General features: G+C 47.9%; 11 protein-coding genes across 11 annotated transcripts; 7 read left to right on the top strand and 4 right to left on the bottom strand.

The window, feature by feature from the left end:
• Window positions 1-513: 513 nt before the first annotated feature.
• Window positions 514-921, bottom strand: N7517_006487 (PHD finger protein; the record flags this gene model as incomplete). Its single annotated transcript, XM_056724217.1, has 1 exon — window positions 514-921. The coding sequence occupies one exon, from the start codon at window positions 919-921 to the stop codon at window positions 514-516; it is 408 nt and encodes a 135-aa protein (XP_056580467.1).
• Window positions 922-953: 32 nt separating this feature from the next.
• On the top strand, window positions 954-1,250 carry N7517_006486 (uncharacterized protein; the record flags this gene model as incomplete). Its single annotated transcript, XM_056724216.1, has 1 exon — window positions 954-1,250. The coding sequence occupies one exon, from the start codon at window positions 954-956 to the stop codon at window positions 1,248-1,250; it is 297 nt and encodes a 98-aa protein (XP_056580466.1).
• Window positions 1,251-1,769: 519 nt separating this feature from the next.
• On the top strand, window positions 1,770-4,150 carry N7517_006485 (Zn(II)2Cys6 transcription factor domain-containing protein; the record flags this gene model as incomplete). The annotated part of the gene is made up of 5 exons (XM_056724215.1): window positions 1,770-1,826; window positions 1,882-2,049; window positions 2,103-2,638; window positions 2,694-3,173; window positions 3,226-4,150. 5 exons carry the CDS (start codon window positions 1,770-1,772, stop codon window positions 4,148-4,150), a joined length of 2,166 nt encoding a protein of 721 aa, XP_056580465.1.
• Window positions 4,151-4,654: 504 nt separating this feature from the next.
• Window positions 4,655-6,553, bottom strand: N7517_006484 (putative MFS multidrug transporter; the record flags this gene model as incomplete). The annotated part of the gene is made up of 5 exons (XM_056724214.1): window positions 4,655-4,938; window positions 4,989-5,118; window positions 5,178-5,290; window positions 5,341-5,465; window positions 5,517-6,553. 5 exons carry the CDS (start codon window positions 6,551-6,553, stop codon window positions 4,655-4,657), a joined length of 1,689 nt encoding a protein of 562 aa, XP_056580464.1.
• A 1,624-nt stretch (window positions 6,554-8,177) lies between these two features.
• N7517_006483 (putative MFS transporter) lies at window positions 8,178-10,197 on the top strand (the record flags this gene model as incomplete). The annotated part of the gene is made up of 8 exons (XM_056724213.1): window positions 8,178-8,201; window positions 8,260-8,270; window positions 8,324-8,465; window positions 8,520-8,710; window positions 8,769-8,922; window positions 8,975-9,070; window positions 9,120-9,827; window positions 9,883-10,197. The coding sequence occupies 8 exons, from the start codon at window positions 8,178-8,180 to the stop codon at window positions 10,195-10,197; spliced, it is 1,641 nt and encodes a 546-aa protein (XP_056580463.1).
• Window positions 10,198-10,336: 139 nt separating this feature from the next.
• N7517_006482 (uncharacterized protein) lies at window positions 10,337-11,284 on the bottom strand (the record flags this gene model as incomplete). The annotated part of the gene is made up of 1 exon (XM_056724212.1): window positions 10,337-11,284. One exon carries the CDS (start codon window positions 11,282-11,284, stop codon window positions 10,337-10,339), a length of 948 nt encoding a protein of 315 aa, XP_056580462.1.
• Window positions 11,285-11,587: 303 nt separating this feature from the next.
• Window positions 11,588-12,930, top strand: N7517_006481 (uncharacterized protein; the record flags this gene model as incomplete). The annotated part of the gene is made up of 3 exons (XM_056724211.1): window positions 11,588-11,909; window positions 11,962-12,556; window positions 12,618-12,930. 3 exons carry the CDS (start codon window positions 11,588-11,590, stop codon window positions 12,928-12,930), a joined length of 1,230 nt encoding a protein of 409 aa, XP_056580461.1.
• Window positions 12,931-13,506: 576 nt separating this feature from the next.
• Window positions 13,507-15,280, top strand: N7517_006480 (Carboxylesterase type B; the record flags this gene model as incomplete). The annotated part of the gene is made up of 3 exons (XM_056724210.1): window positions 13,507-13,608; window positions 13,662-14,156; window positions 14,213-15,280. The coding sequence occupies 3 exons, from the start codon at window positions 13,507-13,509 to the stop codon at window positions 15,278-15,280; spliced, it is 1,665 nt and encodes a 554-aa protein (XP_056580460.1).
• A 1,667-nt stretch (window positions 15,281-16,947) lies between these two features.
• On the top strand, window positions 16,948-17,992 carry N7517_006479 (uncharacterized protein; the record flags this gene model as incomplete). The annotated part of the gene is made up of 2 exons (XM_056724209.1): window positions 16,948-17,082; window positions 17,129-17,992. The coding sequence occupies 2 exons, from the start codon at window positions 16,948-16,950 to the stop codon at window positions 17,990-17,992; spliced, it is 999 nt and encodes a 332-aa protein (XP_056580459.1).
• A 614-nt stretch (window positions 17,993-18,606) lies between these two features.
• N7517_006478 (Beta-lactamase-related protein) lies at window positions 18,607-20,195 on the bottom strand (the record flags this gene model as incomplete). The annotated part of the gene is made up of 2 exons (XM_056724208.1): window positions 18,607-20,013; window positions 20,067-20,195. The coding sequence occupies 2 exons, from the start codon at window positions 20,193-20,195 to the stop codon at window positions 18,607-18,609; spliced, it is 1,536 nt and encodes a 511-aa protein (XP_056580458.1).
• Window positions 20,196-21,967: 1,772 nt separating this feature from the next.
• N7517_006477 (CFEM domain-containing protein) lies at window positions 21,968-22,939 on the top strand (the record flags this gene model as incomplete). Its single annotated transcript, XM_056724207.1, has 4 exons — window positions 21,968-22,051; window positions 22,117-22,294; window positions 22,353-22,570; window positions 22,625-22,939. 4 exons carry the CDS (start codon window positions 21,968-21,970, stop codon window positions 22,937-22,939), a joined length of 795 nt encoding a protein of 264 aa, XP_056580457.1.
• Window positions 22,940-23,666: the final 727 nt, after the last annotated feature.

Here is a 23,666-nt window from a genome sequence, read left to right as displayed (position 1 = left end):
TGGGGAGAGGTCAAGGAGCGAAAGGCAAGGCGAAGATAGGCACGGAAGATTCTTGAACAAGGATCCGACAAAAACTTCATAATGACGTGGGCATATGATTGTCGATCGTTGAAGTTCAGGGGGAGACAATTACCCCGAGCTGCGGGGAACGTGGTCTCTCCAAGGGGATGATCCGTGAGTTCCGAGAGGAATGAGTTGAGATTGTGCCCAGGCGTTTGCTTTATGTAACCTTCTCCGCGCTGTTTTGTAAACACATGGAGAGGGTGACTAGAGGTGACATGAGCAACATAGCGATCGGCCGGTCGGGTTGTCGGCAAAATTCAGGATTTTCAATATGAATCTAGAATGCCGAGAAATTATGCTCGGCAGACATCGAGGCCATCGAAAGTGATCGTGTCGGGTAAATTAAAAGCTCAAGACATTCAATGTTTGCGGTTACAAGTCTTCATCGATCACTTATCCTTCCTTGTTGGTTATGAGTCCAGAATGCTTCGTGCAGCCAGACATAAACAATCAAAACATGTCAAGTGCAATGCTGTCCCAAGCCTTCCCCCTTTGCTCAGACGCTGGTTTTGAGATGATGGTGTGTGAAACCGTCGAAGGGCTAGGAGCGGCAGAATCTTGTGGTGAGGCCCTGGAATCAAGATACGCTTTGATTTGTGCGTTTTCACGTTGTAATTTCGAACACTCCTCTCGGATACTTGCCTTCTCTCGCATCGATGCCCGATTTGATTCAATCTCTCTCATCGCCACTCCCAGTTGATGCTTGAACTGTGACGGTTGGGCATGGTGATCTGTCTCAGCATCCGGCAGCGCTAGATATTCCAGGAGCTGGGGGTACATCTCTGCAACGGGAAATAACTCAGCTGGCGTGCCGCGAGCATCGACTTCATCAATACGGTTCAAATTAGGGGGAAGCATCATCCGCGGGGCCAGTGAGGATTTACTCCGTGATGCTGTTGCTGATCTGTCGCCATGGATTGGAAGATTTCCAAATGACAGGTCTGGATGGCCTTTTGGGGTTGTCCCACCAGTACTTGGGGCTGGAGATGGCACAGGGAACTGGGGCGGTGCATGATCCCAAGCTCTTGCCCGGCAAGATGGACAATGGAAGTTATCTGCAGACCGGACCACGTCCAATAGGCATGCTGTATGATAGGATCTACAGCATGTCTGGCAACCAATCAGACTATCAGGTAGACGGCACTCCCAACAAACTATATTGTGAGGCTTCCCAGCATCTGCAATAATAAATTAGCAAATATCCCTAGTGAATTGAATATAGTGCACACCAATCCATTCGTGATATACGCGAATTTGTTCTGGGCCTGAGAGAACAGGCTGTGTTGAAGATATTGAGCCCCAACGTATTTGATAGTTCCTCGGTTCTACATCGTCTTCAATAGACCTGATCAATGGAGAAGATGTGTCACATTGGCTATCAACGAAAAATGACGGTTTCCGTAGCATGATGTATGGTTTTTTGTAGAAGAGAAGTAGATGACGACAGGATGTACAGGGAAAAACGTGACCAAATTCCGAGTTTCAGGCGAAAAATGTCCGGTGTGTTATGTAATCACACCTTCGAAGCCAAGCATCTTGCATCATTCATTCTAGATTTCTTGACCTCGAATTGCATCTTCGTCTGATGTATGTTCGAAATGTGAAGTAGCTGTGTGTGCTATAAAGACGCAAAGCGGAGGCTCATAGATGACCTCAAAATCCGAGCATTAAGCCCTGGAAATCGCGATACTGGCACGCAACGCACAATGCCTGGGGTACCGTCTAACAAGGCTTGCGAGCGTTGCAAAAAGAGGCATCTAAAAGTTAGTTCCACTTCATTTAAACATGGATTTACAGATTGTCGCTAACCTGTAGCAGTGTGATGAGACTCGCCCTCATTGTCAGCGGTGCACTACCGCGGGGGTAGAATGCCCGGGGTATGTTCAAACCCGCAAGTTCATCGATCAAGGAGCCACAGTAAGGCGCCGTTATGCTCCATATCAAGAGCATCATTCAAAGCCAGGCTCTGCATTCAATTCACCCAAAGTAGGTCAAACTACCAATTATTTTTCTGCCCACGCCCTCATGCTTTGTGATAGGTCCCCGCAGAGCTGATATCAGACCCACAGTCAAAAAGTTCGCAACTAGAACCCAAAGAGCAAACTCTGCAATGGAATCAACCTAAAGAGCAAGATAATCCAGCTCTTCATTTCCAAATGGGAGAGACGAGGTTAGACTCGAGAGATGACCCGATGATCGTAGAGATGCCTGGTCCTTCTAGCCGGCCAGAGCTTGCTATGGGGAGTGCCCAGCAAACAACCATGCATGCTCCAGAAAGTCCGGCCATCTCAATTTCCAACTCCATCCCTGGAATCGAAGAAGGCAGCAGATCTACAAGAAACCCGATCTACCAGTCAATTTCACCAACTGGGCTCGCAGGAGGGTTCCCAACATTTGATAACACCTACAACGCAATTCCACAAAAAAGTCCCGATTATCAACGGGTTATATCCGAAAGCTCATCACATCGAAGTGAAAAAGATGAATTCCAAGATATCTTCTCGGAGCTCATGACTGGAACTGAACACGAGATCGCGTTCCTTACTCGACATTACTCGGAGATCATAGGTCCATGGTACGTACAACTGACGTTTCTTTTTGCATGTACAGCGTATTGATAATGTGACTAGGTTGGATTTGTCGGATACTCAGAAATTCTTCACTGTCCATGCTCCTATCCGAGCCATCAACAATCTGTCCGTGAAGTATGCCATTGCAGCGCTAGCAGCAAAACACCTAGCTCGTTTGAAAGGGGTCAAGGCTTCAACGGGTGGAATGTTCACGAGCCCTGCGACTACCGAAATCTACCCAAATGCAACTCAGGTTGACTGGTTTCTTAAGGCTGCCAATTACTATTACCTGGCAGCCTCAGATTTGAATAACATTACATCCGATGGCTATACCACTGTGTCTAGTTCAGCTATCTTGGAGTCCCCATTTGAGATCGTTAGTCGATGGATCAACTCTCGTCAAATTCAAGCAAGCATGAAACCCACGAGTGAAGATCCAAACGACGTGGCGATCATTCGAAAAACAGAGGAGCTGCTTGCAACTGCTACGCTTCTTACCATGTACAGGCTTTTGGACATGCCCGGGGACGAGTGGCACATGTAAGATATCCTCGTTGGTGGTTGCTATGTCCTTACTAACATTCAAACCCAGGCAACTTGCTCGCATTCGTCCTTTGTTTGAGTCTCTTCTCAGCTTATATTCGGCCGAATCGGCCCTGTTTTCTCATGGCATTCAAGCCGCCTTCTGGAATTTCGCTCGCCAAGACTATCTCGGTTCTTATTTCACCCGTTCACCTACACACTTCGACCCAGAGAATCTGCCCCTCTGGCGGGCAGCAGGAATCTCAATTAATGATCAAAAGGCCTTCCATCTCATCCGGAATGGGTCACCTCTATCGCAGGAAGATCAGGCTGCTAATGGCTTGATCTGGCTTGTCACAAAAGTCATCAACTTCCTCGCAAGATCCAAACAATTACAGCTCGCGCAGTGGACAGGATCTCCACCAGCAGCTTCACCCGAAATCCAGGGCACATCACCAAGCACCGCTCAACTGCCATATCCGGACACAGATACCTGGCTCAAACTATCCTTCGAATTTCAAACATGGTTTGAAAATGTACCCGAAACGTTCCGTTCTTCGGTGCGGATCGAACGCCCCAAGGACCTATCAAAGGCCGCCGAAGGGAGTTACTTGCCATTCCCTGAAATCTTCCATAGCTTGACAACCTGTGCTGCTACCATGCAACATTACCATTTCGGGCGTATCGCATTATTGCTCAATCGTCCAGCTGACGTGATCAGTGCACCGTCTACAGCATTTGACCGCTTACAGGGGTACCGGGAGGTCACGAAAGAGGTCGAGTTCCGTTCCCGTGAAGTCTGCGGCATTGCATTGGGCCGACCTCAAGGTGGTGTTCGCATATTCATGGTCCCGCTTCTTGTCGCTGTCGGACAGTGTCTTGAGAATGAGGAGGAGCATCAGATTATTGTGGATCTGCTACGGGGCGTCGAAGCTGATTTGGGCTGGACTACTGAATATGCCATTCGGAAACTCCAAGAATCTTGGAATCAATGATTTTACTTGTTTTATGTTTCTACGCTGGGGGGCATCAACTATACTGTATCTATATGTGTAAATGTCTATATTTAATTTCAAACACTCTTGTCGGCAAAGTACACTTATCGGATACCGAGAATATCGCCGCCTGTGCTTGATCGGGAATTATTTCCGTGTTGGCTATGACATGACTTGATGAGATGATGGCATTATTCCATCACGCATAAGTGTGTGTGAGTCCAAAAAGTTTGAAGGTTTGAAAGCAAGTCCATTGTAACACTATATCAAATTAAAATAGAAGACTGTTTCTAGTCTAGCAGCGATGAAGGCCAATCTAACAGAAACAGAGATAAAATGAACACGAAGAATATCTCAATAAAACAGAAAGCAGCTTTTAATGCAACAGATTCTTATATCCTGTATCATGAATGCATACTCTTTCTTTCCACCGTTCTGATGCGAATCTCAATCCAAGTCACCGCGAAGCTAGAGACATAAACCATCTTCATGTTTTGATGGTATTTATTCCGAGGGAAGTGGCAGACCAGATCTGGTTCTGGTCTCGCTTGAGGAGCGTTCAGACAGATACCTTTCAACAGGGTCTGGATCACCGGAACCACAGGAAGAAACCCTTCGGCTAGCCTTCTTTCTGTCGGAAGCCAAGGTCTGCGCGAATGGTGACAATTCCCGAATCCTAGGACCTTTCCAATAGAATATGTATATTGGAATGGTGAAGAGGATTGCCATGAAGCCCAAGAAGGTGGAAGGCCATTCAAGGTGGTGTTTGGTACCCATGTGTGTGTACACTGTATTTCACGGTCAGGGGATATCCCGTTGTAGGGTTGTGGTCACTTACTGGGCACTGAATACATCGCTGCAATACCGGCTAGGAAATCACGCGCGAATCCATTTCCTCCTGTGGCAGATGCAGCATATGGACCATACGCGGCAATCATGTAGTCAATTGTAGCCATATAAATGGCGTACTTGATCACAGAATGACTTATCAGTCTTATATCAAGGTACAGGTTTATTATTGACTTACATTGGCAATCGCAATCAAGGCCGAGAAGATCATAGGCGCAATCCAATGGACGTGAGGTGGACCGAGACTAGTCCACGCGAATCCAAATAGGCCAATTGTCAACAGAGGAGCCACTGTTGCGAGTGAGTAATGAGACCAACCAACCAAATCTGAGAATGCTTACCCCATAGCAACCAATAAAGACGGGCTTCCGGCTGAAGAGCATCTGGGTCTCTCTGTCTAATCTTGCAATGCCGATAAATCCATGGAACGAACGAGAAATAGGCAATGAAATAGCCCACCAAAAGTCTGCAAAATTAGATTATCAGAACCAACCTAAATTCAAGGTTGCGCACTCACGGAAGGAAAGAAAGTCCAGTGGTAATCGTGGTAAATTTCCACTGCTTGTATACCGGGGTATAGGATTGAAGGAAAGTGAAGATGAGAGAATCACTGAAGCCGCTGAGTAGAGAGAGACACAAGACTATCGGCTCGCGCACGAACATAATAAACGGTCGTACCCAAACCATAAACACCCAGCGGAAAGACATGCGAGTTTTCTTCAGCTCGTCGCCACTCCATACCGTCTGCCCACTTTTCCGTCTTCGCCTGGCTTCTCTCGTGATGAGGATGCTGCACCTGGTCTCCGGAATGAAGAAGTGCAGTATCTGCACAAAGCCCCCGAGGATAAGCTGAAGCCAGAAATTCCAGCGCCAGCTAAGGAAGGTCGCCACAAAGCCTCCGACGACTGGGGCAATGACCGAGCCTGCCACGGATGATAGCACAATGAAGGCCACGGCGTATTGTTGGTCCTCTGGCTCCCACATGTCTGCTACCATACCCAGTGTCACGGAGCCACCGGCGGACGATAGACCTCCGAGGATGCGGCAAATAACAATGGTACCAAAGTTAGGAGCCAGAGCACAGGGTATCTGCCAGATATTAACGAAGAACAAGCTGAGCTGCATTATTGGCCATCGACCAAACTCTTCACTGAAGGGCGCCCAAAACTCGCAGCCAAAGGCATAAGCAATGAGGAATCCCATCTGGCCAACACGCGCAGCCTGCTCTGAGATGCTGAAGTGCTTAGAATATAGGGTGATGCTGCTGGCGTAAAAACTGGCATTGAAGTTCATGGATGTTTGGACAGCAAAGATGACGGAGATGATAGTCCATTTCTTCCACCAGGGGAAGGAATATCCTAGCTTGTCGTAGCAATCCCATTCTTTCAACTCCTCTCTTCCCTGTCCATCGACAGCTCCATCTGCACCCTCTTTCTTTTGGCGGTTGCGCCTGGGGGCGCCCCCAGGAGAGCGGACTTCACCATCACTATCTTGCTTCTCCACGTCTCCGTCTGCATCTGTGTGGTTGGAGAAAGGATCTTCGTGGTGACTCATTGTAGTGAAGTATCCGACAAAAATAATTCAAGAGCTCTCAGCAGAATGACCCCCAGAACGAGAAGAACCGCCATTCTGGGTATCAGGCATAAACCGGGGCTCCGGAGCCTAATTAAATGCTTTTTGGGGTTGTTCAGCTAATTGCCGAGATTCGATTACATCGACTCTGTAGATAAAGTGTCGGTGTTTCCGATTGGTTGGGTTTGTCAATACAGTCTGGCTCAAAGAAGCTTTACCAAGCTCCTTCGCGTGTTTTTTGGTGTGGAGATGACATCCGGGGATCATGACTCTATCGATCATCATTGGACTTGAAACTTTTCCCTCCATGGGGAATTAAGGATAAGACCCCGGCGACAGGCCGCAACTATAATCCGACGCGATGTGCTCAGGTCCAGCCTTTTGAACATTTTGAGCTTCGAAGACGAGGGGTGAAATGGTCCGGAACATTCTCCGGCGTGGTAGTCTTCCCAATAAGGGTAACAAGAGGGAAAGATGGCGAAGCCGGGATCAAGTCCATGCATGACTATGGAATATTGAAGGAAGGAGGGATATATCCAAAAGGTGGGAAACAAGGCCTCAGGCACGCATCCATGGATACTACGTACTACATAGTGTGTAGCTGCATGCTACTTTATTCTACAGTTAGCTAATTATTTCAAATGCATATAAATTCTCTTGTATTTTCAACTAGTAAGCAGTATTTCTTTGTTGAATCGGCTGCATATGCACCGGATTACCCGGCGGTATAGGCGCCAACTGCCAAAACCCTATGTTGATACCTTAATGCCTAGCTTTGGCCTTAGGACGAATGAAGTCCCCGACCTCAGAAGGCCGCGCGCCCCCGGAGCCGCTATTTATGACTTTGACAATCACTCCATGATTATTGTAGCAAAGATTGTACACTACGCTATGTCATCATTTGATTATGACAGCAATATGCCAGGGAAAATCCGGTAAGTATAGGCACATATGCACGTCCATCTCCAAGCCCCTTTTCTTTTCGCCCTCACTTAGTTTAGACTTTGAAACAAATAAGAAAATGCCCAGGGCTGGGCATTTAAATGCCAAGATATTAGGGTATCTACTCCTTTCACCAGTCCCCTCTATATGCGGGGAAGCAAGTACTCAAACGCAGCATAATATGATTAGGTGATTTACCGAATACACTAACACAGGCCTCTTCTGAGAGAATATATAGAACTATTTAACCTATGAGAATGTGAGGCGTTTGGAGTCTGCGGGGAATCCGGGGAATTTCTGTGGAGTATTTCATCAAGTCCCCACGTAGAGTTGGAGCTAAGATGGACAGAGTATATCCAGGTGTACATCACTTGAACTAGACACTTTGACTAGAGTCCTAGTGGTTGGATTGAAAAGACAAGATACGCCACGCTTATGGACAGGGATAGAATACATTTAGCTTCGGTAGTTATTCACCTTGCTTTCCCGAGTCCAGCCCCTCTAGGGGTCTAATTTCCTGTATATCTTATGTTTAAAATATAACTAACGGGGGATCCCGACCTGACCACGCGGTGAGGGTAACACTAGCCAACTTTCTGAGATTCGAAAGCTATTCTCCTGGTGATTTCGTATCAAATCAATCTTAACGGGGTAAATCGAAAAGATGGAGATGAACTATGATGAAGGGGTGAGTCTTTCTTCCAAGCTGTTCTTTGCATCTTTTGGCTAATAGATCTCGCATTTAGACTCTTCATCAGTATGTCGCATTGTCCACCCCGTAACGGCTGTGCCTGCTGACCATCTGCCTAGAATCGAGGAGGAACTGGGAACAGTCATCTACCCAGGAACGGAGATCATGACCGATGTGGGCTCTCATCATTTTGTGAAATCATCCTCCAAATCCAATCGGGTGCTGGTGCCTCAGCCATCGCAAAATCCTCATGATCCTCTGGTAAGCAACTCTTTCAAGAAAATTGACCGGAACGATCAATAACCATGTTTGTAGAACTGGAATCGATTTTGGAAAATGAGCGCCATGACAATTTCCTCCTTGACATCTTTCAGTCAGGGTCTGGGCCCTTTGGCATTGGCTCCTATGTTCCCGCAGTTGATGGAGGCATTTGACTCCGATTTGGCCGCCGTGGTGCAGTTCACAGGTGTCTGCATTCTGGTGCTGGGTTTCAGCAATTTCTTCTGGTGAGCATCGGTCATATACAATGGTCTGATGAACCTCGCTAACACTGGGTTGATCTAGGATACCCATTCAAACGTCCTATGGACGACGACCGGTCCTGATCTTCTCAACGCTAATCTGTCTGGTCAGCAATATTTGGCGAGCAATGGCGACCAGTTATGGCAGCTATATGGGCGCTTGTGTGCTCAATGGATTTGGCTCTGGTCCTGCAGAGGTAGGTGTCTTAATCCCTTTCCAATGAATGAAACCTGACTGTTCACCTCTAGACATCTCAACCAGAGATCATCGCGGATATCATGTTCCTACATGAGCGCGGTGCGTACAATACAATGTACTTTACTGCCTATTTTGGGGCTCTCATGGTAAATTATTTGGCAGATCAAAGCTTTGGGTGTCACTGACATCGTCCAGGTTGGTCCCATCATCGCAGGTCCTATGGCCGAGCACAGTGGCTGGCGCAGCTTCTTCTGGCTAAACGTCGGCGTCCTCGGATTGGTGCTCCTGCTTCAGATCTTCCTTTTCCCCGAGACCAAATGGCATCGCGTGCATCCAGATGAAGTTGCTCAGGTGGAATCTCCTTCTGAGTTGGCAAGCGATGGATCGGAGACAGAGAAGGCAGTCAATATCACTAAGCAAGAGAACGAGAACGCGGAAACTGGCGCGCGCGATCCTTATTTACACAAGGGAACCCCATCAAAGCAACAGTTCAAGCTCTGGCAATTGGATGGAAACAACATCAAGACCCTTCTTATCAGCTTCTGGATTCCATGGAAGCTGTTGACCTTCCCCATCGTCGAGCTGGCCGCGTTCGTCGTGTCATGGTCAGCTAGTTGTTTCCTCACTCTCAACCTCACCCAGAGCCAAGCATTTGCAGAACCCCCATACAACTTTGGTAGTCAAACGATTGGTTTCTTCAACTTTGCTATTTTGGTCGGGAGTTTCATTGGTTTGGCTACCAACGGTCTTCTTTCGGATTGGATCTCCATGAAGGCTACCCGGAAGAATCGCGGTATTCGAGAACCTGAAATGCGCCTGCCAGCAATGATTCCATATGTCATCATCTCGATAATCGGCAATTTCATTGTTGCATTTGGATACGAGTATAAGTGGGACTGGAAGGTGAGTGCAATCATCTTTTGCTTGGCGGGTTTTCAACTAATTGGTCCATGCATAGATCATCGTCTTCATTGGATACACTGCAGCAGGCATCCAGGTTGCAGCCCTTCCGGCTATTACCAGCACATATGCAGTTGACAGCTACAAGCCTGTCGCGGGCTCGATTTTCGTGGCTATCACTGTCAATAAGAACCTCTGGGGTTATGGCTTCAGCAGATTCATCACCGAATGGGTGGAAGAGAGTGGGTTTGTCAAGCCGATCATGCTGAACATGTCATTGGCAGCATTGTGGTGTTTCTGCGCCATCCCCTTCTACTTTTATGGCAAGAGGTTCCGGGGATGGACGGCCAAGTCTTCGGTCCATAAGATGTAATAGCTGGATTAAATGTTCCGAGATATGAAATGTGAAATGAGACATGGTTGAAAGAAAAAAATTTATCTTGAATGGCTTTTTGTGCTGTTGTAGCTGGTATCATTATGAAAATCGAATGCAACGCCCGCTTGAAAAACACTCAATCGTCATCTTCGTCGGGGTCGTAGAGATCAAGGTCCAGCATCGCCTTGGGTTTCGGTGCTGGTGCTGGTGCTGGTGCTGGTGCATGCGCCCGCGGCATTCCAGCGGCCGATGATCCAGCATGAGCTGCAGCCTTCGAAGCCTCGTCCGCCTGCTTCGTGCTTTCCACTGGTTCGGCTGGTGCTGGCGGTTCTGCGGCTCCAAGACCCTCAGCTTCGCGCAATAACCGTTCCACCTCCTTGTCGGGATCATCGCCAGCAGCAAGCTGAACTTGACCCATCAGTCCCATCCGTATCCGTTCTTCCATCGGGTAGGGCATCATGTAGACCTGGCGCGTTACATTTGCGGACTCGTCCAACCACTGCGTCGCGTTTTTGGTGACAGATGCCACTGGCTCTGCGCCTTCCTCTGTTGCTTGGTCTCCATTCATTCCCGTCATCGCCACATCTCTATCAGCAAGGACATTTCCTTGTTCTTGTCGTTTCACGACGCCTGTTGCGGCATCGGCTGCTGCTTCGTGATTGTATTTGCTGATGCGACGTGCGAAATCCAAGAGTAACCTGTAGTCAATCTCTTTGATTCCCCGTAGCAATGATTTCTTTCCCCCAAGGTCGTCATCGGAGTCGGAATCGAAATCGCTGTCGCTGTCGCCGTTGTCTCCACAAGCTGTGCGGATCTCTTTCTCGAACCCTTCAATCTCGCCCACGATGCCCTTGACTCGGTCCTCCAGTTGTTGTGCCTCGTCTCGGAGTCGAAGGATCTTTGCGTGGTTTTCTTGGTGCTGTCGAAGGGTTTCAATGGCGGAGGTTAGCACATCGTCCGCGTCGAGCAGGGCGACAGCTGCGGCGGGGGCGCCTGCAGCTGTGGGAGATGTTGTGAGGCTGGTCAGAAGAGCATTGAGTTTAGATTCGACATCAGTCAGGGCAGACTGGACAAGTGAGTTCATTGTTGGGTTGTGCTCTTGGGAGAGAGCTTGCGCGTGGAAATGAACGGGCCGAGCTCCGATGACAGGTCACGTGTATGGTAACATCTGAAGTGAATACAATCAATGCGATAATTGCAATAATTACAGGAACTTCTGGGATTTTCTCGTTTTCTGAGTTATATCCGTTGCACAACTACATTTTGTCCTTCTCCTTACTACCCAGGTCCAAAGTGGGGGTGAGAGAAGCCCCGGGTATATAACGATCGCCCCGGCCACTTGGAAACTCCCGTATTTACTCAACTTCCAACTGCTATTCGGTTGAAGATGTCCGATTTAAGTTCGCCTTTCGCTCAAGTGGAACTGAGTCCATATGTGACCATTCAACCTCCTCTTTCTCGATGTGGACACGGCCCAGGACTGATTCTCATCCGACCTCTTTGTTACGCAACATGCCAGCAGCAAAACAAGACGCTTGATCCGGAGCCCCTCAAAAAATGGGCCGAGGAAAGCTTTACAGTGGCACAGGTCACTGTGGATGAGAAATCTGCCATTGACAGATCATCTCTACGCAAGCTCATTCAAGAAGCTGAGCGTGGCTTAACTGAGAGGCTGGAGTGCGATACGAAGGAAAAGGTTGGATTAATAGGTACGGAAGTATCAATCTGGCTCTTCCGCCAGTCCCTACTGACTTCAATTAGTTTATGGCTCGAAGAAAGACTATGCTCCCCAATTCGAAGACAGTCTGCAAGGTGCATTAGTTCAAGATACAGCTATGGTCGCCGCGGTCTTCTTCGACTCCTGGGATATGCCCTTCTTACAGTCAACCCTTCTCCAGCTGCCTAGTCCATTGGAGAACGAGAAGAAGGAAGGACAAACTACCCACGTATACTCCGACGTATCCTCCCCCGGCTTTATGATCCCAGGCCACCCGGATTTCAAGATATCGACCGCAGGAGTAGCCCATACTCGCAGTGTCGGATTTGTTAAGAAGCACATGGGTGGCCCATTCTTTGACCTTGAGAAGATCTGGGACGAGCACACCTATTATGAATTTGAAGCACGCTCGGTCGAAAAGACAATGGCGACGATGGTTGCAGAGCCTTACGTGAACCATGTGCCAACCTTAACAGGAGGCATTGGACGAGCTCGTTTAAGCCATTTTTACCTCAATCACTTCATCTTCAACAACCCCGACGATACAGCCTTAGAGCTTATTAGTCGGACAGTCGGCACCGACCGAATTGTGGACGAGTTTATATTTGTCTTCACTCATGTGAAACAGATGGATTGGCTGTGGGTTATTCAGTTCCCGTGGTTGAATCGAACAATTAACTGACATCTTCACCCGCTTTAGGATCCCGGGTATCCCTCCTACAGGCAAGCACGTTCGCGTTCCATTCACGTCTGTAGTCAACATTCGGGGAGATCGCTTGTTTCATGAGCACATTGCATGGGACCAAGCAACAGTACTTGTGCAGTTGGGTTTGTTGCCCGAATATCTGCCTTTCCCATACACACTACCCGACGGGACTGTGCCAGCTCAGGGCAAACGATTCGAGTACCGTGTGCCGGCAGCGGGTGCTGAGAGTGCCGCGAAACTCCAGAATGAGCATGAAGTGCCTTCTAACCAGATGTTCGACTATAAGATTCGCGAGGTCGATGATTGAGGGATCTATGCCACTGTGTAGTAAATGAGTTCAAGTGCCGCTTCCGGCAATAATCGTATACAACATATTCCAAGTTTCGGAGTCTCCGTCTGACAGGCGTTATGTTGCAGCCTCGGTGCAAGCCGATGTACCCCGCAGAGTCTGTGCTCGCCAACAATTCCCTCCGTACTTTTTACCGGAGCTCAGCCCCAGACTTGGTATAGCGTTGGTGGATTCGAATCCGGATTCCGGGGAATGTCATCTCTTATTGGTGTGTCATCGCCGAGCCCCAGAGTAATGTCTCGCTTTGACATCATTGCGCATTTTGGGTCGCAAAAACGAACTGACCGCTGACTGTGTTTTCCAACATGGCTAAGCTTAGATTACGATGATTGGTAGAGAAGTACAGTTCATCTCGATCTTGTTCTCTGTTGGATCATCATATACTCCACTCTCCGGGAACTACGGATGAAATGCATAGATTATAGTTCATAACATGGCCTGACTTTGGGGTTCCTGGCTAGTATTAATATAAGCCCCAAAGCTCTAGGAGTTCTCTCTTTCCCCGCGTTCTTATTCTGCTTTTCTGGGGTCATGATGGTCAATGTGTTGCTGCTGACGCTGGCTTCAGTATGTCTGGCCGCCAAACTACCTGTGGTTGATCTGGGATATGAGCGACACCAAGCGATTTCATTCAATGTCCGATGAGTCCTCTTTAGTTTGACTTTTATTATCTCTGACATTCAAAATAGAGCTCTCATGGCCTCTATAATTTCACCAATATCCGCTACGCGGCACCTCCAGTTGGCGACCTGCGATTCCAGGCACCCGTACTTCCAAAACAAAATAGAGAGCACATCCAGAATGGCTCTGTGGGCAGGATATGTCCACAGGCAGCCCCATTGTGGTCGACAAAGGGCCAGCCAGCCTTCCTCTTGAGCTATTTCTATAACCAGTCCTTCTCTACATCCACCAATATCTCTTCCTACAAGTACGAGCCGGCGAAGCAAGACCCACGCACCACTGAGGACTGTCTATTCCTTGACGTCGTTGTCCCCAAAAAGGTATTCGAATGCACGAAAGGGAAAGGCGCAACATCTCGAAAGAACTTGGCGCCGGTGCTGGTGTGGATCTATGGCGGAGGGTATGTGGGAGGAGAAAAGGGCAGCTCAGACCCAACTGGGTTGATCGAGCGAAGCATGCTGGGAAACAATGATGGCATTGTCTACGTTGCTTTGAATTATCGAGTAAGTCAAGCGATATTCCTAGGTCGATGGCGTGAAAATACTAATTTCTCTGAAAGTTGGGTGCATTTGGCTGGCTAGGTGGTGACAGTATCACTGCCAATGGCACTGCCAACGCAGCACTCCACGATCAACGGTTTGCTCTTGACTGGGTATATAAGAACATTCATCTTTTCGGTGGAGATGCAACCCGAGTCACAGTTATGGGCGAATCTGCTGGAGCCGGATCAATTCTTCATCAGATCACCGCCTATGGAGGCACACGGGGTGCTTCACCCTTCAAACAAGCGATCTTACAGAGCCCAGGCTGGGTCCCGATCATTGGCGAAGAGGAACAAGAAGACACTCTGCAGCAGTTCTTGGGGATTCTCAACGTCAGCACGATTCAGCAAGCCCGGAAATTACCATCCCACAAATTGATCGCCGCCAATGCGTACCAGGTTGCGACCAAGTCCCAGTGGGGACAGTTCACCTACGGTCCCGCTGTGGACGGCAGCTTCGTGCCTGCTCTGCCAGGGCAGCTTTTGCTTCGAGGCGACTTCGATCACAACCTGAACATCATGGTCGGCCATAACGCGAACGAAGGCTTGGTCTTTACTTCACCAGACAGCGTCAATAGCACCGGGTTGGGAATTCAAATGAAGTCCTTATCACCGAATATCCCAGCAAACGTGTCCGACTTTATCTTGGATGTCCTCTATCCACCAGTCTACAACGGCTCCTATGGATACACCGACTCGATCGCGCGCACGGCGCTCGCCATCTCGGATCTCATATTCCAGTGCAATACGGACTATCTCAACCGTGCTTTCTACAATGAGACTTATGCGTATGAGTTCAGCATTCCACCTGCGCTCCATGGACAGGATGTCTCCTACACTTTCTACAACAATAGGACAAGTTCGGACGTCGCCAATGCGACCGTGGCGTTGGCTATGCAGGACTATTTCACTAGCTTTGTCCAGCATGGCGCGCCAAAATCCCATCTGGCACCGGCCTTCAGAAAGCATGGCAAGCATGCACAGCTCGTCAACATTGGAAATCATACCATCCAGCCGATGCAGGACCCGACTAATAACCCACGCTGTCAGTTCTGGCAGACTGCGCCCTATTATAAACCGACCTGAGTTCTGTATTGTCTTATAGACACGATGGACATATAGTGTTTAGCAAATAGGCGAGGTCAATTTGTGGAACGTCAGGGTGGATTTAAAGTATTTGACTTCGCGAGACAATTAATTGGGAATAAAAAGATATCCTTCGTATACAAACTCCGTACAAACTCTACGTAAGCAATAGATTGGGAAGGCTAACTCATCAACGTTGGAGTCAGGTGAAAAACTATGCCTACCTCCCTCGGCAGGTTTGACAACAACAATAAGTCGCGATTCTGAGGTTATTTACACTTCCTGAATAGGCAGTTCCCGGGCTTGGCAGAAGGTGGATTTCGGCGGAGGGCTTGGCTTGGCACCACCCCTGTAGAATGCGTAGATCGGAGGATACATATTGGTCAACTGTGAATCCAAGAGAGAGGAGTGATCAAGCTTCACGATATCAAAATACTCGTAATTATCCCCATACCAATAAAGCCTGTTATCATCACGATAAACGTCTAGCGCTTAGGATCAGACAGACATCAAACCTGTAGATCCAGCCGCCACACCCAAGGTTGTGCAGTCAAATATGAGATGTAATTACAGCTACAATAAGGGTCCAGTTTTATTATCAAGGGTTAGCCTTGAACTCAGCTGGTTTCGATTTCTATTCGCGTCTTTGCTTTACTTTTGATTAAAGAATGCCCTGCAACTCCAAATTGGCTTCTTTGCTTTGTTTGAATCTAACATTAGAAGGGACTTCCCAGCGCGCTTTCACATCCTGACTACCCCAATACTTGGCATCCGCTGTGAAGCATTAGATATCGGGCAGGTGCGTTCCTATTGAGAGAAAACGCAATTGCACGATAAACTAGGCGGAAGAGCTGGAGCTTTTACTTTGCCAAGAATTCTCCAAAGAAGCCCCAGAACTCCCTCCAGGGGTTTGAAGCTCTTAGACTTTATTTAAGTTTATCACTCATCGGCTAATACTTCATTATGGGACGATAACATGTGTGTGCAATTGTTGATCGCTTGACCAATTGCCGCATTAGGGTTCGGCACTCGAACATCTTGAATAATGTCAATCTATAGCCCCAGAGACCCCATTAGGATAGATTAGATTGGCTGAGAAACCTCGGATTGGTCAAAAAGTAGCGTCGATCTTTCACGCTAGAACAAAGGCCGTTAGCGTGTTAATGTCACTATGAAAGGCTAGTCTATAGTAGGGGACTGGTAACGGATATAAAGAAATCGGATCCATGATTTACACATTCACGAGTTCGGTTAAGACTGAAAGGGAAAAAATAGGTTCAAGTACATATGAAACCATCGAGGCTCTGTATGCAGGGGAAAAAAAGAAGGTCTTGAAGACAAAGGGCTAATAATAGCCCCCAAAGAACTAAAACATGCCCAGATGGGGGCATAAGCCAACGCCGCTAGGCTTTATCGGCAATTCCCCTTTCTAGTAGCTACATTTTCTCATATCTAACGCACGATATAAAGATCTAAGGCTTGCTGAAGCCTGGTAATCTACTTAGATGACCTTATATACCCGTTTCTTCCCTATACGTTTCTTCTCTTATTTTCTTCTCTCTTCGCCAAGGGTTCGTCCTTTGCTTCACTCTCTTCTGTTTCGTTTTCGACATATTCCTGCCTTGACTTCATAGGTACCTGCTCCATAATATCCCAGATTCCACACCATGAAGCTGCTGTGTGCCATCCTCTGCATGGGCAGTGCCCTTGCCTCTCTTATCCCGCACTCCAATTCTCGTCAACTTCGACTTCCTTACGTTCCTTCTCCTGATGACCTTGAATTCGGCGTCACATGGAAACTTGTGAGTGATATTCTATCAATTCATTGCCTATACTAATATAGTACAGGCTATGAATTTTTCCATTCAAAATGGAGGCCTATACGCGAATAAACACCAAGTCTATCCTCCATCAGCGACAATGCAGCTCCAGGCGCCCCTCTACGAAGGCGCAAGCCAAAATATACACAACGGCAAGATCGTGAAATTAGCCTACTCGCTCGAAACCCAAACAATCCACAAAAACGAAATGGGAACCATAGCAGATATGACCCTCGTTCGAGTCGAGTTTCTCGATCTGCAGGGCAACCTGATATCACCGCACGCAGTAGCCATCCACCTTCACGTCTGCCAGGATGGTAATTACGAAATGGCCCGTTTCCGTATCGAACCAGCTCGCACCGGCAATCAAGACGATCATTTCTCCCAGAAGAGTCAGGCGTGGGTGATGAAGTACTGGATATCACAATTCGGTAACATTTTCAACAAAATCGAGAACAAGGCGCCAGCACCCAATTCAGCCCTGGTTACAAAACCTTCCGCGCTGCGCGATAATAGCAAAATTGTCAGCAGTGAGGTTGTAACCAGCTCTGGGTCTAAGACTCAATTCTTGCCAGTCTGGTCCACTCCAGCTGTCCTCAACCACCGCCTTGAATACGGTCGTCCCTACGGCAACCCGGAGCCCATCAGCCCCTTTATGCGCATCGTCTGCTACATCGTCCTCGCTTTTCTGGGTATTGTCATCGGGGTGATGACTTGCTTGGTTGGGTTCCTCGCAGGACACCTGCTGATAGCCTTGGGAGCGGGCGTTGAATGGCGAAAACTACTGGGCCGCAGGTCACGAATTATGTTATTAGAAGAAGGCACGGTTTCTGAAAAGTCCCCCATGATATCGCATGTTTACATGACGGACGCTTCCGAGTTGAATGTATGACTCGGTCTGGGCGATATATATCGGCGGCACATAATTTTCGGCTTCTTTTACGGCGTTTTTTGCATCAACATACCCCCATACCACTGTTTTTTCCTTTTCTTTCCATCCTATCTCTTATTACTGATCTGATCTGTATCTATGACTCTATTAGAGTACATGTCTGGAAATGAGTATTATCTACATACCCAATGTTAACCTTTCAAATATAATGCACATTTTGGCCAAATCTCTCAATAGCACGGCCGGCTGGCCCAATGGCAAGGCGCTTGACTACGAATCAAGAGATTGCAGGTTCGATCCCTGCGTCGGTCACTATCTTTTTGCTTTTTGTTATTCTTTACCAGAAGAAATTTTTGTTTGACTCCACCGGAAGCGGACCCAGCCCGAGGTCGGGTCCGGCATCGCCGAGGGTCTCCGGCTGTCGCCAGGGCTGTGCTTTTCGAATTGCCGTGGATGGATGTCTGTCTCACTTTATAATAATAAGCTTCAATTTATGTGGGGTGGCCAATTTTGTAAAGACATTGATTTTGCTGTAAAACTTTTATCGATTTGGGTCATGGCTTCAGATCTAGAATATATATCGTACTTTATACACAACTGAGAATCACAAGTCATCAGGACTTGCGATCGAACCACATCTTCTCTCCATTCAAAGCGGGCTCCACATCCATACCCATCGCGGTGGCAATCCCATTAGAACCCACTATGAATTCCGTTGCATAGTAACCAGAGAGCGATCCAATTTCTTTGGGTTGGTAGTAATGCGCCACAAAGAACTCCCCGCTTGCATGTGCGAGAGTGATAAGGGAAGGTATAGCAAGGTCTAGTAGATCTGCAACCAAACATCCATTTTGGAGAGATAGAGTGATAGAACTGTACGCAGGGTGCTCGTATGTCCCCACATACTGGTTGAGTGGTAGCGAATGGGAAATAACAGGATCAGGGAGAGAGGGATAAAGCCTTTTGATGGCTTCTTTCATACACTCGGACTTTGCTTTGATCTTTTTGTTTTCTGGTTCAGCCGCCTGGCCCACTGAGGGCGGGATCCCTGATCCACCGAAATTCTGATCTAGAAGGTGCATGTAGATCTCAACTTGCGCATGTCGGGCATTGGTCGTGTTACCCATCATGGCAAAGCCGAAGCCCTTGCTCGGTAGAAAGCCTACCATGATGCCGAATCCCGGCCAGCTCCCGCTGTGCCAGTACAATGGCTCGCCGCGGTAACTATCTACAAACCATCCCAGGGCATAGAGATGGTTCGGGCAGGCCGGGGGTCCGACTAGCTCTTCCGAATTGGAGATCACCGTGCGTGGTTTCAAGATTTCTGCGTGGCCCTGTGGTGAGATCGGACCCTTTTGGTAGATCATCGCGCGTAGCCACTTGGTGTACTCGAGTACGCTGCTCACCATGGCGCCGGCTCCAGTCACGGCGACATCGTTCATGTATGGTTCTGCGACGTAGGTGTTTGTATCTGGGTCCCAGGTGTAGCCCCGCGCGAGTCGAGGACTAAGAGATGGGTCCCGCGAGACTTCTATCACGGAAAAATATGTATCGTTCATCTCTAATGGATCCCAAATGCGTCTCTTGAGAGTCTCGCCGAGAGCCTTGCCTTCGATTTGTTCCAATGCATGCGATACCGCCATATACATGTTGTTGTTGTAAGAGAAGGTAGTGCGGGGAGCATAGGCCATAGGAAGATATCGTAAGTTGCGAACTGCTTCGCGTAGCGATCTTTGGGGATGCACTAGATTTAAACAAGCGTCGTGGGTTGGTAACCCTGAGCGGTGCGATAGAGCATCTTCTATGGTAGTATGCATTGTGCTATAGTCGTTTTCCAGCACAAAATCATCTCTCAGTATGGAGGCAATTGGTGTGTCCCAGCGAAGGGGGGTTTCCGTATTCTTGCTATCGTCAATGGCAAGAGACATGGCCGCTGCAGTGAATGCTTTTGTGGTGCTACAAGTAGAGAAAAGAGAATCGGTGGTCATTTTGCGATCAGGAAACTCGGACAATCCATACGCCTGAAATTTAGTTTAGTGATCTGTACTCATCAATTGGGTTATTATCTCCATACTTTTGACCAGGTACTGGAGCCATGAACCACTGCTATGGATAGTCCTGGGACTTTCCATTGGTCCATCTGTTGCTGTACCAAGGCATCGAACTCCGAGGTCAATGGTGAGTTTGTATTTCTGAGAACCATTCTTATAAACGGAACTCGGTTTGCAATATGATAATTGAAAATATCTAGATCGCCCTGGAGGTTTGAAGGGCGGAAGTTGGAGTTTTGAAGGCGGGGAAGTCCAGATAAGCGTCTAGGCAGTAGCGCTGTCCTCAATGTAACGTCAATATCACTACTAGTAGTACTAGTGTATTTTGGATGTGTGATCCTAATTATATCTCAGGGCCCTATAGAGTAGAGGCAACAGACCACCGCTGTTGACATGGTGGATTGCTAGACCGACAAAACCTGAGGCTTGAGAGCATAGGAAGTCAGGGATAGCGGTGCCTGAAAATGCCCAGGGACCAAAGGTGAGACCATGCAGGTTCCCAGGTCAACAGTCCTTAAAGTGGCGTTGACGTCTGCATGAATATGAGCTTCAATTGCAGGCTGAGACAACAGCGGGAACATGCCGGTGAGGACGGAGTACTCTGTACTCCGTACAGCTGCATTTGCTAGACACATATGGAGGATGCCCAACTTCCTTGGCGTGTAATCCTAGACCATATCAAAATAACAAGATATGCAATTAGGGAATAATATAGATTGCCATGGTCAGTTCACGTGATGAGGTCAAGGTATAAAACTTTGGAGGGGGATTTTTATCCAGGGATATATCAGCATTTAATATCTGGAACGGAGTACTCCGTATAACATAGCTCCATATATTGTTTATTGTCCATAGTCCATAGTCCGTATATTATAATTTGATTTATGTTATCTTTATGTGGAGTCCGAGGCATATCACATCCAATGTGGATGTTTGAATTCGATCTGCGAAAGATTTTAATAAGAAAAATGAAAAGAAAAAGGCAAAACAAAAAGCAAAACAAAAGCAAAACAAAAGCAAAAAAGGGGAGAAGCAAGTCAAATCCACTAATAATTTGAATCTCAAATCTCCCCTTCTACAACATACGCAGGGGACATCCCTTGACAGAACCCGAAGAATAAAAACAGTCTTAATAATCGAGAAACAATATACCAGCCTCAATGATGTGTGTGGCTGTGGTCAGCCACAAACAGCGGTGTCCCAACTGAGTTTTTCTTTTCAATAGTGCGATCGGGTTCCTCCGACTTAACCCACCTGGGCAGATTTGGATCGAATAATGGATACACGATCTCTTCTACATTCACATCCGAGAAAATGGACGAACCATTGTGAACCTTGGTTATATTCCGTACCCAATAATGCCTATTTACGGAGTACTCCGTACCTCGTCGGCAAAATTAGAGCTCTCCAATTTTATCACTCGAAAAATCAATTCCGATGGGGCCCCCTAGCGATTGGATGAACCTATGAGATCGACAATGGAGAAGGGGTGCGAGCTATCTCCGGGGCGATCCATCCCCATTACAGAGGGCAGATCCAAGATTTGCCTGGCTGATGACTTCATACGAGGTCAGGCAATAGGGTCTCTCTCTCATAGCCACGTTGGCTGGGTACCATAACAATCTCAACTGCATGGCCCTGTGAGGTAACCCACATAGCTGATCCTACATGATGATTGGGCTGTACCAGCTTCGTCCACTAATTGTCCCTTTTTGTCCAATATGGAGTCTCAATTTGTAGTCTGGGGCAGGTGGCTGGTGTTTTTTTTTTTTGATGCAGAGTTTGTTTTTTTCTTTCTCAGGCCTTTCTGTATAAAAAGACTGCCCCCATCCCAGGATTTCTTCCAGTTTCCACTTTGCCTAAAAAATTCATCTTCATAATTACCTACCTAGTCCTCACCTAATCCTCATCTCTTTTCCTCATCATGAAGTCCTTCACCCCCGTCGCTTTCGCCTTGATGGCCGCCCTTGGCGTTGTCGCCGCTGATGTTTCTGCCTCTGAGTGTGCTGTGAGTAACTCGATTCACTCTAGTATATTAAATCAAGCTCAATGCTAATCCTATTGCGTCTACAGTCCATGTGTCTCTCCAACATGAGCAAGCAGGCCGCCGACTTGGGCTGCAAGGCTGGTGACCTCGCCTGCCTGTGCAAGTCCGATAACTACAAGTTCGGTATCCGTGACTGCACTAAGGAGGCCTGCCCCAGCGATGACGCCGAGAAGGTTCTCGCTATGGCCGTCGCTAAGTGCCCTGGTAAGCAACTTTTAATCAATTCTGATACCTGATCTAGTAAACTAATATTATATCACAGGTGGTGTTTCTGGCTCTGACGCCACCGACTCCAAGTCCAGCTCTGCCTCCGGCTCTGACTCCAGCTCCACCAGCTCTGGCTCCGGTGCTGGTTCCGATGTCACCACCACTGGCTCTGACTCCGCTACCTCCACTGGTGCCTCTGGCTCCAAGACTGCCACTGGTTCCGACGCCACTGCTACTGGCTCTGGCTCCGCTACCAAGACTGGCTCCGCTACTGTAAGATACCATTCCTCTTCTTCTTCCCTTGAATCATACTGACCATATCTATAGGGCTCTGGCGCTTCCGGCTCCGGCTCCTCCATGGTCACCAAGACCAGCACTAGCACCGGTGCCAACGGCACTGCCACTACCACCACCACCTCCGCTGTCTCCGGCTCCGACTCCGACTCTGACTCCGACTCTGACACCAACGGCTCCGGCTCTGGCTCCAAGTCTGGCTCTGACTCTGACTCCGACAGCAACGGTTCCAGCTCCGCTTCCGGCTCTGCTGCTCCTACCTCCAGCGAGGGTGCCGCTGCCCCCATGGCCACTGTTGGCAGTGGTGCTATGGGTGTCCTCGGTATGCTCGCTATCCTCGCTCTGTAAATTTCCTACATGTGAAGGCGTAGAGTCCACTCTCATGTCTCTCCATGGTAATTCATGGGTTATGAATTAGGTGTCGCCGTTGTCTGGCTTGTATAGGTACAATATGGAACGGGTTCATGATGGAACACATCATGTTTTGTCTTCTCTTTGCTCTGCGGAGCTGTTATTTAATGTCAATTGAGCTTAATGAATGAAATCTATATTATGGCATCTATTTTCACTGGCTTAGAGTATGCATACCAACCAAGTAAGGGTTGAACAGTACATCAGATTCTCTCTGCCTAAATTATCTGAGTCTAAAGACTTATAGTTAATGTAGTTATAGACCTGACTACAATATAACTACATCGATGTACTATGCATGGATGTTAAATAACTTTGATTGTATCCATGAAGTGTCCCACTGATGAGCACGTGGATTTCCATGTGATTATTGCGACCGGTGTACTATATAGGGTCCACTAGTGTTTCCAACTGACACATGTGCCACGAATGTACGGAGTAGGCACCTCATATCTCCCTGCATCTATACAATTTAGGAAGGGCTTTAGAGAGATGTGATAGAACCTAGCCCTAATACGGCCATCCTTTATTCCGGGGAAATGTGGCGTGGTTGAGCTCTCCCCCGTTCACCCGGACTTGACACACTCGGAGATTACCGACATAATAAAAAGAGAAGACAAACCCAATTCCTAGAGGAAAATTACCAAGTCATTCCAAACTGTAC

This window comes from Penicillium concentricum, assembly GCF_028827145.1.
Source record: "Penicillium concentricum strain IBT 3081 chromosome Unknown utg000002l_segment0_segment0, whole genome shotgun sequence".
NCBI classification, from domain to species: Eukaryota; Fungi; Ascomycota; class Eurotiomycetes; order Eurotiales; family Aspergillaceae; genus Penicillium; species Penicillium concentricum.
Note: the sequence above shows the minus strand (reverse complement) of the source record. Positions and strands in the feature narration are given on the sequence as shown.